We start from the raw sequence: 13,116 nt of genomic DNA, 5'->3' as shown, positions 1-13,116 counted from the left end.
ACCCAAAACAAAACAAAACCAAACAAAAATACCCCACAACAACAGCCAAAAAAACACAAAGAAAAATAAAGCACAAAAAAAACAACCAACCAACAAACACAAACAAACATAAACAAAACAAACACCACACCAAAATACTCTCTTGGACATGGGATAGCATAAAACTTAACAGCACTCCAAAAGGACAGCGAGGGAGGACACAAACCAATCCAACCTCTTCTGTTTAGGACAGTCACTTAAGACATGTCAGAGCCCAGTGAAAATTGATCTGAGCTTGTATTCATGGTAGCACTACATGTTTTCTGAAAATTTTCAGTCAGATAGCAATAGTACAATACACGTACATACACAGTGCAGTATAAATACCTTATTGTTACTCTTGCACTGATTTATTTTTTAAAGGCAGATATTACTAAAAACATTCTACATTAAAAAATTAAGAATTCCCAGGCACTCACAAGTGGTTTATGAGTTTGCTTTTTTAATAGAACCAGCAAATCAATGACATATTCTCCCAAGCAAAACCTACCTTTGTCACTTACATACCCTCCAAAGTTACTGGCATCTCCACTAATAAAAACTTACATTAACTTTTAATCATTAATACATAGTTCTCCCCAAACAGCTTCTGCTTACTCATTAAATGCAGCAAAGCTCATATGTTTCCAGTTACACAGAAATGATGCAATTTAAATTCATGCACAGATGATCAAACAAAACTCAGTGAAATAAAAAAAATGTTTTAAAAATGGTTGTGCATGTCACACTATACCTTAGCGCACACATGCACAAAAAAATAATGTAGTGTCAAGAACCCCACCTCAAGTCACTTATCTGTCTCTGAAACACATTCAGTCCACAATTTCTAATTTTCAGCACATCTAAAATGTTGTTTAAAGTCTAGCCTAATGATCTTCTGCAGTTCAAAGCCACACATTAACAAAACTGCTTCTGCTACGAAATCAAAACAATAACATTAAACCTCAAAACGAATCATCAAGAATCCCTTTTACAAAACCTAACAATTAAACAGAATAGGTTGCTAAAAGAAAATATGGAACACACTTTCTTTTCTCTTACAAATCAAGACTAAGGTGCAGGTTCTGTGTTATCAGAATCAGGGCAAGGAAGCTGCAATAAGGGGAGCAGACGGGCAGTAATCAATTCTAGTTAGGACATGACTGCATTTATCATTTTTCTCTCCTGAGCCTTTTTTGGTCAATTATGCACAAAGCATAAGTCTGTCAGTTATCATCCATTTTTTCATTAATAGCTGTATTTTTCTAACTATTTTCCATCACCGTAGTTGCTCCTATGGCAACATATTCTCTAACACTCATTCCTTGCGAGTGACCACACTATTGCAAGTGAATGACAATTGAATGGGGCAGCCTACATCTGTCCCCTATTTTCTGTTAGGAAAGTGTGCAAGTAATTGGCCAACTAGTTCAATTGCCAACTATTTCAATATTAAAAAAATATTTGCATCTATGACAAGTCAAAAGTAATATATACAATTTAAGAGAAAGAACAGCAGGTGACATGTTGAAATTCTTAGTACAGTTCCTTCTGAAAAAAAGCTACAGAAACACAGATGATTACAGCATTCCAGATTTTATACCACTAGATGTTATGTATCGGGAGAATAACAGCAGTTACATCTGGTTATTTCTGGAGTGGATTGGGGTTTTTTTTGTTTGACTGATGGAATTTTTACTTGCTAAGGATATTTGGTTTGTGTGTTGTCTGCCTTCTTTCTTCTCCCAGTAATTCTGGAATTCATTGGATAATTCCAACAAATATTTTTAATAGAAGGCTGGAGTTTCTCAAAAAATATTAATTTTATACAACGTATATATCCAACAGAGGACAAAAACCCTTGCAAGCATCCTTAAAAGAAAAAAAAAGGCACTGTGTTCACTGCATTGAAACCCATAACAGAAAATCCAATATAGGAAGAGAATCCTCTAATATGGCAGGAGAATTTTGATTGGATTTAATTCCACATTAGACAACAGAAAATCTAGCAATGAGAAAAAGCTACAGAAAAACAAACACCATTAGTTCTGCTTCTCCTGGATACACTTGTGAATCCTTAGGTTTTGGTTGGTTTGCTTTGGTTAAGGACTCAAAAGAAGGAAGGCAAAGAGGAGGAAATTCTACATGAATTCTGCTAGTTTAATGAGGTTATTTTTCAACCAAACTTTATGTGACAGCTTTTTAAAGCACCTACTGTTAGAATATGCATTTACAGATGTATAACAATATGCTTACAGAACACAGCACTTGGTTCTTTGGATGACTAAGAAAACTCTGCTTGAGAAAATTAAAACTAGGCATCTTCAAGAGTCTCTTCAACTGAAAATCTGAAAGAATAATTGCTGCAGCATGCTTAGGAGACTGATCCCTCAACCCCTGCCATGCCAAACCCATTATCACCCCAAAGGGGATAATAACTGTCATGCCTAGTCTCAAGCTCGAGTACGTTTGTTAGTGCACTGACAGATACAGAAAATAAGGTCTAGCATAAGAGATGTTTCACACTAAAATGTGCTAATGAATCAAAGCGACAGGAGAAAGTTTTAACCTCCACAGACCAAAGGACTTGTTTGCCATCTAGTCAAGTTGAGGAAATTACAGCCTAACAAAAAAGAGACATTTATATACCCAAGCAAGTAAAACAAAGCTTCCTTTTTTTCAGTTCAGTAATAATAGTTTGACCTGCATAGGGAGGAAATGCAATTAGTTTTAGGGTGAAAAAAAGGAATCTGTCTGGACATCTTGGAAGTCTCCAAAGGAGAGAACCAGCTATGAGTGGACCAAATCACAGCCAAAGGACAGTAGCAGTGAAGAAATTCCCTCATCAGTAAGTTCTTGGGCTGAGGCTCCAGAACAGCATCTCCCCAAAGGGAGGACCCAGAGGTGAAAGGCAAGCACAAAGACAGAAATCCAGACTGACAGAAGTTCAGTAGGCTAAGGAAAATGTGCAATCCATACTTCTGCTGCGCAGATGGCTCAGTACATGGAGCAGCAGCGGGTGGAGGCACCTTTTTAACAAGGTTTCAAACAACATTAATAGTGTTCCCAGACATTACAATTATACTGAACAACACTTATTCATTTTTATTAAAACCAGATTAATGTTCAATGTAGCAACATACTGAAATTGACATTAATTTTTATGCACAGAAAGAGGTTATTTTCTAATATCTGTTCCTTTAGCTTTCCACTGACATTCGGTACCTTCCTGGTTTTCTACACAGTTTGTGGTCAGGTTTTGTTTTGTTTTACTATGTTTGTAACCTGGCCTTCAAAAGACGTCAGCTGTGCATTTCAATTTCAGGTAGGTTTACAGTTCTGTATCTTCACATACTAGACTCCTGTCTATATAGTTTTTTTCAGTTCAAGATCCAAAATTTCACCGGGCACAAATGAATTCTGCTACACATATGCAGTGGATCTGACATATCTGGAAAGTCTGGGAGCAACTATATACATAAGACATTAGTTACTTGTGAACACGATGAAATTCAGACCAACACATTCCAAGTCCAGCACACAGACTGTAGAGCTTATGAGTCCCAGAGGCAAACTTTCTGCACATATTTCTGACCAGGGAATCCTAGCCAAAACATGGCAAGCCTAAATATAAAGCTTTCAACTGATGTGAAAGAGAGAGGTACATTTATACCTTTCACATAAGAGGAAAAAAATACATTTGAAAGCAAGTATGAGAAGAGATTTAGATCTCTTTTTCTTCTAGATCTCTTTCTCTCACAGAAATATTTTTCAATTGTCTTATTTCCTGATGAACAAAACCAACAGAACACATTTCAAACTCAAATGTCCTCCAGTATCATTAGTCCAACTAGTAATGACTAAATATTTAGTTTAAAAAGTAGTAATAAACATTGGGAATACACCCCTGGTTTACAAAGGTTATAGGATAAGGAAGACTTTCTCCACCATGGCAGCAGACAATAGCAATTCTATGACGTCACAAATTCTATGCATATTGTCTAGTTATTAATTTTATTTTGTTTATTCTAACACTCTGCCTGTCATGGTACCCACAGACATCCTTCCTTCCTTCCTTGCTGAAAACAGTTCCGTCTTTTGTACAGCTACTTTGTCTTATTTTTACTGAGTACTTATGGAAACAATTTAAAAAAAAATCAACTTTTACTGTATAATTATACAGTTGAAGTATAAATCAGTATCTTTCCACTATTTAAATTTTTAAGTTTTAATTAACAGATTTTAGCTTTTTTAGTTTTTAAGATTATAATATTATGGCAAAAATACATAAACCAAAACCAAATTCAATGAAATGCAAGGCCTGAAATGTTTCAGTAGAAGTGTTAGCATGCGTGCAAGAAAAATAATATGCAACCTACACAAAGATAAGAAAAGAGTAGTTCTGGGATGTAGCAGTAGTTCATGTCATAGGAGGGACAATATTTTCATTTTAGTGAGTGCTGAAAAGCCACAAAGTACCACAATGACCAATTCAGCAATAACTTTAAAGGCTCCTATAAACAGCAATGAAAGAAAACGGAGATAGATAAAAGAAGCCATTTTTAAGAAATTAACCTCCTCTCCTCTTCCCTATAATGAAAGTTATGTTTCCACTTTTTTTAAAAAAAGCAACTCTGCTATGAGTCAGAACCGAAATGAAATAAGAATTACTTAGATATTTTGTGCTAACAAAAACCACACTTTTCAGTCTTCAAGGGATCATTTGTCCCTGAGACAAGCACTCTGCTGAGGCTAGACTGTAAGTTAGCGATGTTGTTTATGGAGGTGGGGGAGTGATTCCATCTGTCGGTGATGGGCACTGCAGGGCTTTTTCTAAAAGAAAATAGTAAATTCCAAACACTTTACTGATAGAATGCTCTCTGAAAGCTTGACCTGGACAAGCTGAATAACTACTGGGTAACTGCTGCTTAAAACTCAGCCTCAGCAATGGAATTGTTCACAATAATCATCTTACACAGACGAACCTTCCATTGTGGTTTACGTGTGTGGGGGATCTCTATGTTATCTATGCTAATAAAACATTAATCAAGGGCCAAATTTATAGCAGGCACTTTATAAGTAAGGTCAAGACAGGTCAGCCTCACATAATAGGAAACAACTACAGGCTAGATCTTAACACTGTAACTGAACACCCTTGTTACTTTACCTTGGCCCTTGGGATCAAGACTAGTAGCAAAACATTTTTTCTGCCTCAGAATGGTGTTTCCTTCACCATAAACTGAAATGTAACCGTTAAAATGGTAATTATTTTTATGTATCCTGAGAACATCTACACATTTTAAAAGAAAAATCTCAGTCATTTCTCCTATTCCTACAATGATAAATATATATTAATACAGCATTTTAATTTCTGTGATGAATGATTTTGGTTTAAGTTCAGTAGCTGTTCTAATCCTCTAAAATTTATGTCCTATTGGGATTCTTACTAACTCAAGTTACTCAGTAACAGAATTTAGGTTTAGAAAATGGCTTTTCTTATAATACTCCTTAGCTAATTAAGGTATCTTTTAAAAAATCCTTTAGAAAAACTAAATACTGCTTTTTGTCTGCCTCAACAATCGATTCCTAATGAAGAAAATACTGATGGTTCTGAACCGCCACTACAAGTCAAAGAACATGGCCTCTTCACCTGCTCTGCCAGTAATATACAAATATAGTTACAGACAGAACATTAAATCTAATTGATAATATTAATGGTTTTTTTTGTACCTTAAAGGGACCCTCTTCCTTTCTGTTTTATGAGGTAAGCAGGAAATAAATGAGCAAACTGGAATCTAATTTTTGAGACAGAGGCTTATCTTACAATTCCTAGCTATAATGTCTTCCAAATATCAATTCTCTTCTTCAAGAGATTAGCTGAATACAAATTACAGTTTCAGCATTAACCAGTGCACAAGGACAGGAAGAAAGAAAATCCATGACACACCAAAAGTGAACTATTTAATGAAACTAAAGACCACTGCGCTTCTGCAAAATCACACATTCAGTATTAAAACTAAACAGAAGTGTTAAAGAATGTGAAATCATGCTTGTAAAACTCAAAGAAAATGGCACAAAAAGAGGAAGAAGATAAATTCTTTTTTAAAAGTTTCAAGCTACACTTCTTCTTGAAGGCTAATGTAGAGGTGCTATCAAATATTGTGACATACCTTCCTTCATTGACAAGCTCAATAAACGCAAGGCCAGCATTCTTTTGTATAGAGTTCTGCCACTCCTGCAAGAAAAAGAAAATTATATATATATGTATTTATATAAAACTGGTTGTATAAAAAGCAAATTAAGAGAAAAACAAACAAACCCACAAACATTTTCAGCTACAAAGTCATGCAGTTTCTTTTCAATTTTAACAACTTTCACCACCATCAGCAAAGATACATAGCATTAGTTATGTGCTAATAAAGAAAAAAACATTGCCAGCATGAAGAAACAAAACAGTATCATTTACTGAAAATCATATTCTGTGCAGGGGAAAAAAAAATACAAAAACATCCCACAAATGACTGCAACCTTTTCTTTTACTATGTCATACACTAATTCTGAACTTATTCTGGTTCACTGATTCTTTTTGCCTCGCGGAATCCTCGGTAATGCTAGAAACGCTCTTTCACATTAAGGTAAGGCTCATTTTTCTCTTATAGCTTAAAGTCTAGTTAACATATATGCTGATAATAATCCTCACCTCAGCATCACATAGACACCTCTACTCAAAAAATCTGCTAACGATGCAAATATTGCACCATTAAAACCCAGTATGTTTCAAATAAATTAACAGATTTTTAACACTCTGTATTTTTAACACTCTAAAATTATGGTAATGGCGGACACCTGCACCGCACGTTTCTTACATCAAACCAGAACCCTGAATTGCAGCAAAATTCTACACCTCAAACATGTAGGCACAGGTTTTGCCTGACCCCTAGAAGAGATCCATTGGAAGCAACCACCCCAGACGCCCCTATCACCGAGTCTTGATTCCCCTGCTCCAAAGTTGAGGAGAAAGCAGAATTGGTCAACAAAAACGCAAGGATCATTTTTAGTCTCAGACTCAAAAGGAACAAGTTGACAGAGCTAAAAATTAGGGTAGTAAATGTCTGGACTTTATATTTTTGGGAAAATACAGAGACCATACTTAAGTTTCATGTGCTTTTCCACAGTGGCTGCCTAAATTTTTTATTCTTCGTTGTATGAAATAATAATCCTAATGATTATTCACATCAATACTTATAGCTCTGTGTTTTTTTTCAAAAATCTCATCAAATCCAACACAGGCAAAAATTGCAAAACAGCAAATATCTCTTAAATAAATTTAAGATTTCTGAATATAGAAGTTTTTAATGCTCAAGGGTCAACAGAGCACATTTTTTGCTGCTCAGTGTCGCAGAATTCTCTCTCAGTCAGTGACATGAAGGTTTGATCAGACATACACAAAGCCAATAGAACACTGTTGGTTTATTACAATATAAATCCTTCCCTCCTCAGCCATGTATAAAAAACAAACACCAAACAAATGAAGAAAAAACCCACCACCAACAACCACTACAATCTCCCCCCTAAAAAAATAAAAACCAACACCAAACCACACAACACAACCAAACTCCTCAGAATCCAAATTCAGAGGAGGGATTATAACTCTGATCTCCCAAGGCCTGACCTCTGGCCCAACATATTCTTTTATCATTTTTAAGTTGCAACAACATATTATAATTTTCAAGTATTCAGAATTAAAACTAGTATAATTGGAATTTGTGATACATTACTCATCATGAATTATAAATGTATTTAATTACTTTTTACAGAATCATTTTATACACACTAATAGGCAGGCAATATTCTACATGCTAGCTAACTTCCATTTACAAATTATCACTTATGGGGGTTTTGGGATTCTTTCGGGGTTTTTTTGAGGCTACATCAAATAGCACCATTGGTCCTTACTGCTATGTATATATTTTACTAATATTGCTCCCAAACTCCTTCCCCCAGTTTTCCCACATTGCCTCCTTATGGTCACCATTACATGGCTTCAAGGTAGCTTGTAAGCTGTCTGCAAAAGCTTTAAGCATTTAATCAGATTTATTTTTTTTTTTAAAAAAAAAGCCTTTTAATTGCTGATATTTAAACAAAATTGCACATGCAACTAGTCCTCGTAAGAGTTTGTAAAATGTAATTTCAAGTTCTAAATATTTAACTTCATATGATGATAATTAAAACCGTTATCTGTTAGCTTAAATGTGTGAAAACTCAAGAAAACCGAAATTTATTTTCATTAATGACATTGCCCATCTGTTGCTCTTCTCTTCAAGAGAAATCACTATAATACTTGAACATTTAATTGGTGAAGATGGAGGTTGCCAAAAGTGAAAAGCAAGTGCATTTATCATTATACTTTTCAGTATTTTTCTCGACATGAGACATCAAAGGAGGCGCTAGTCTAAACAATTTCATAAATCACAACTGAACACACCCTGAAGCTAATTTTAATAGTTGAAAGAAAAGACTAATCATCATCATCTTTCATGATCCATTCTATACCTCCTCACAGTATATGTTCTCTCTCAAACAATTACGCTCACTATGCACATTGCATTATTATATCAACATCTTAGTTATCCATCTCCCAAAGGTATTAGTGGAAAAACACGTTAAAAGCCTTAAACTCAACCACTAATGCAACTAAATAACTACAAAACACATTTCAGCACTTTCCTAAGGAAGGACTGTAAGGGAAGATCAACAAAGTCAATAATTTCATACCTGTTCTAACCTGTACTTAATTGACCATCATTTCCTATGGCAATAAATGTTTAGTAACTGAGAGAATCTACTTCTAATGCTCTTGGTCACTGTACACTCAATAATGAAGCAGAAAAAAAAAAAAACAACCTAGAAGCACTAAACACTATCACAAAGAGCTACAATGAAAAACAGCCAATACAAGGAGACAAATAAGAAATCACATTTTATCCAAATACTACGTCTGACGTGGAAATTTCTTATCTCATTATTGTTTCACCTACTTCCTTAATGGAATCTGTAAACACTTCCATAAGTACTCTAGATAAAATACAAGAACTACATCCTTTCCTGAAATGGTGCTTCAAGTCTCATCTGAATTACAATTGCATACGGAATAACACATTACATCTCCTGTAGATACAGCACAACTCTGCCATAAGCAAAATTATATCCCAGTCCTCTATAGCACTGATTTTATATCATCAACATGTTTCATTACCACATTCTGAATGCACAAGGATCATTAAACGAAAACACTAAACAGTACTGATTTTAAATCCCCCCCCTTTCAGAAATTATTAATCTCCTCAAGGTTTATACCATGATCTAGTGTTGTCCTATATGAGTCAGTTTTGGGATTTTTTTCAAAATCTATTTTATGTTGTGGCTTTTTTTTTTTTTAATTAGTCCTAACTATTAATTAGTTGTATGACAGTACCAAATGCTCTACTAAAACTCATCAATTACTACCACATTTCCTTTGTCTAGGAAATATATTTTGGTCAAAGACCACAACATGCATTAGACCATAACCAATTACGAGATTAGTCTAGCAAAACAATCTTTAGTAATTCTACGCCCCATTTTTTTCATTTCAGCTACATATTTATGTGTAATTATCTCAGTTTTCAAATGCATTGAAAAGTCTTTTATACTGCTTAACCCTCCCCTTTCTTAAACATAAGGTATGTCTGTAATTATATAGCAGATTCAGGTAAGTGGAAAAGTTCTTTAAAAAGTCTGCATTGGACTTTAATTTTCTAGTGTCAACTCTATTGATCAGCCATTTTCTCCCATTTGTTGCTGTCTCCTTACACATTCTGAATATCCTTGTTCCGCTCTAATACTTCAGGAGCTTCTCATTTGGCCAAAGAGGCCTGCCCAAAAGCCTCTTCTACAAGGAGCAGATAGTAAGAGTCAGCTTCCAAAAAAAAGAACCACAGGTCATTCTTTACACAGTGCATTACAAATCAGTGGCATCTATTGCCAAAGGATGTTGTGGTGACTAAAAGGATTAAGAAAAGACTGCAAAAGTACACAGAAGAAAAAAAGAAATACATTGATGTTTACTTAATACACAGAAACAACTACATCCAATAAAGAAAATAATGCAAGCTGAAAATAGCTGGAGAGTGGGAAAGTACCATACATGCTTGTCCTGGTTTACCCTTCTTGAGCATCTCTCTGTATCTATACTTGGAGTTACGACAATAAGCAAGGTAGAGCCTTTATCTAATCCAATATAGCCATTCATAAACTCTAATCGTGCAAATAAATGCTAAGAAAATTTTGTTGACAAACATTTTTGTTGGTTTCCAATTTGAAGTGCTGGCCTATAGACAGCAAATGCTTGTATCCCTGATCACCCACGCACTTCCAGGAAAGAAATATAAATGTGTTTGAAACATGGTTATAAGACCAATCCTTCAACTGGTCTGACAGCTAAACAATTAAACATGAATCTTTAACAGAATATTTAAAACATTTCCAATGGAAGAAAACTGGTCTATTTTCAACTGTGGCAAACCGTACTACTACTTTCATTCACATATACATACACAATCATCCTCCTTAATAACTCATTTTCCTCAGAAACTTTAAAAAATATCCTTCTAACAAGGTTAACATATTCCACAGTTAAGAATTATCTCCTACAGTTAAAACACACACTTGTAGGCAAGAAAAAAAGAGCAAATTATTTGCTAATCCGTCCTTCCCATAAAGCTGGTGGAGTTTTAATAATTTATTTTTATTATGAAATGAATGAGAAGGATGACTTTGATACTGACAACTATGAATGGAGCACTAAGGAGCAGTGTGGGAAAATGTGTTAACATATGACTAAGAGACATTATATCCTAGAGTAAAGGTCAAATCTGCATGAAGAAAACTTGTTCTTTGAGAGATATACTAATCTTTAAGCACCTAAAGTAAACTATCAAGAACTTTTCAGCAGTGTTTGCACTTGGTGTCACCACTCTCTCAGCACCACATCCACTACAGGCTTGAATGAAATGAACGCTAAAGAACACATAGTGAAAAGTAGATTATATCTCAGCTGGGTTCTTCATAATTAAAAAAAAGAAAAAAAAAAAAGCAGACTGCCATGTTAAGCAGAATATCTAAAAATATAAATTACTTATAGAGAGTTGAAGCATGCTTAGCTTATTTTAATCCACAAAGCTTCACTGAAAATATTTAAAACCCATATGGAATCATGGGAAACCATATCTCGTAACTCTGTGTATCAATTTACTATCAAAACTTGCGCATGCTACCTAGTGTACAAAAAAAAAAAATGCAAGGATGTGACAGATTTTAATATAAGAGTAACACAAAAACACATTTGGAGAAAATTATATTCAGTATATATACCGTAATACCTGGATGCTCAAATAAAATAAAAATGTACCAATAAAGGAAGAACTATCAGAAATTGATTGAGACAAAAAAAACCCCACATTTCAATCATTATATTCATGGTCATTTATTTACAGAGCATCACTGTTGCTGAATCTTGACACTTAGAGGGAAAAGAGGGAACTTACAAAAATACTTACTACTATGCCTAAAATTGAGAACATCTTGTCAGGGGAAAACTTATCAAACAGGTTTGAATTTATCAACATTTAAACAATGGATACTATTTCACACTAAACAATGGCTTGGCTATGAAAGCTTTACCATGGCATCAACGTAACAAGTCAAGCTCTCTCAGTAATCAATACAGAGGTTTTGATTTCAATAAGGGTAATAAAAGTTACTCTAACCCTGGCCAGCTATAAGCTCTCAACAGATGATCATCATTAGGGCTCTATCGGGGTTCCGCATACTCAGGCTGTACAAATGTGTCCTGTTAGTACTTGGCCTGTCTGTTTGGCAACTCCAGGCTTAAGACAAATGGCAGCTGCTGCCCTTCAAGGTCTGAAGTCAAGTCCTCAGGGAATCTAAAAGCCCAACTGGAAAAATCAAGGCCTGTTCATTAGAGACTGCTCCAGGGGAAACTTGCAAGGCTGCCATTAGAACTATATAAAAGAGCTAATTATTTTTATAAGACTTTAAAACTATCAAACACACTCAGTTACAATAAAAAGTATTTACTGCTGGCATTCCACTAAAAAGACATTGCTTTTTCTCAAAAAATCAGCTAGTGACAGTACACAGCTAAAGCCTTTGTATTAAAAAACTGAATGAGTCTTCAAGGAGAAAGTCGTGTAAAAATTAACTAGATTAGATTGTTTCTCAAGTGGAGGGATAGCACTGAGCACATTGCTGTGGGAAAACATTCCAAATACACTCACATCAAGCTAATTAACGAACTATAACAGTGGGTCAAGACTGCACGTGACTATCTAACCCTGAAAGAGAAGGGAAATTCAAGAAAAACATTTTTGGTGTTGCACAACTGACTGAAAACAAGTCATATATCATTCCTGTTTCAAACCTATGCTGTTAATGAGCAACTGAAAATGCTGCAGTACACTAGTGGCCCAGTCGGTATCAAAAAACAAGACTGAGGAGAAAAAAAAAAAAAACCCTAAACCCAAAAGTAAAGTGTTTCAGTATTTTGCCTCTGATAAAACACAGAAATAAAGACTGTAATAGTGATAGCTACTTTCATAAAATATACTTTGAGGAAGAGTTGGAATGCTATTTTTTATTCTTAATCACAAAATTGTTTACTATTTTAACTATGAAGCAGAATCAAAGTTTCTCATACCAAAATATTTTTCCAGTTGCACAGCATGACAACACTGTATTGAATTCTAATGGTATAACAAATCACTGCTATAGAGTATTTACTACACAGTATTTATTACAAATCTTTTAAAAGTGCTATATGAAATTCATTAGTATTCCTTAATCAATTCTTGGATCAACATGCACATTAGCTTCCAACAGCCTAATTCAAAAAAAGCAATTACAACCCTAGTCCTTATGTAAGAGGACAACAGAAAGAAGCTATGTTAAATCAGTTTAAAAGAATGAAAATGTAAAGAAAACAGATTAGGAATGATTTATATCAATGCCTAGTGCTGAAGTTAATTACAACTAACCCAA

General features: G+C 34.6%; 1 protein-coding gene across 4 annotated transcripts in view; it reads right to left on the bottom strand.

Annotated features, from left to right (window-relative positions):
• The window catches only part of LRBA (LPS responsive beige-like anchor protein), a 409,013-nt gene that overhangs the window by 276,468 nt on the left and 119,429 nt on the right, over positions 1-13,116 (bottom strand). For all 4 annotated transcript variants that reach the window (XM_065061876.1, XM_065061878.1, XM_065061877.1 and 1 more), the window contains exon 34: positions 6,189-6,253. In XM_065061876.1, coding sequence (XP_064917948.1) covers positions 6,189-6,253 — 65 coding nt within the window. The remainder of the gene's footprint in view (positions 1-6,188; positions 6,254-13,116) is intronic.

The sequence above is a fragment of the Columba livia genome, chromosome 4, assembly GCF_036013475.1.
Source record: "Columba livia isolate bColLiv1 breed racing homer chromosome 4, bColLiv1.pat.W.v2, whole genome shotgun sequence".
Classification (NCBI taxonomy): domain Eukaryota; kingdom Metazoa; phylum Chordata; class Aves; order Columbiformes; family Columbidae; genus Columba; species Columba livia.
The sequence above is the reverse complement of the archived record's forward strand: the minus strand, read 5'-3'. Positions and strand labels throughout refer to the sequence as shown.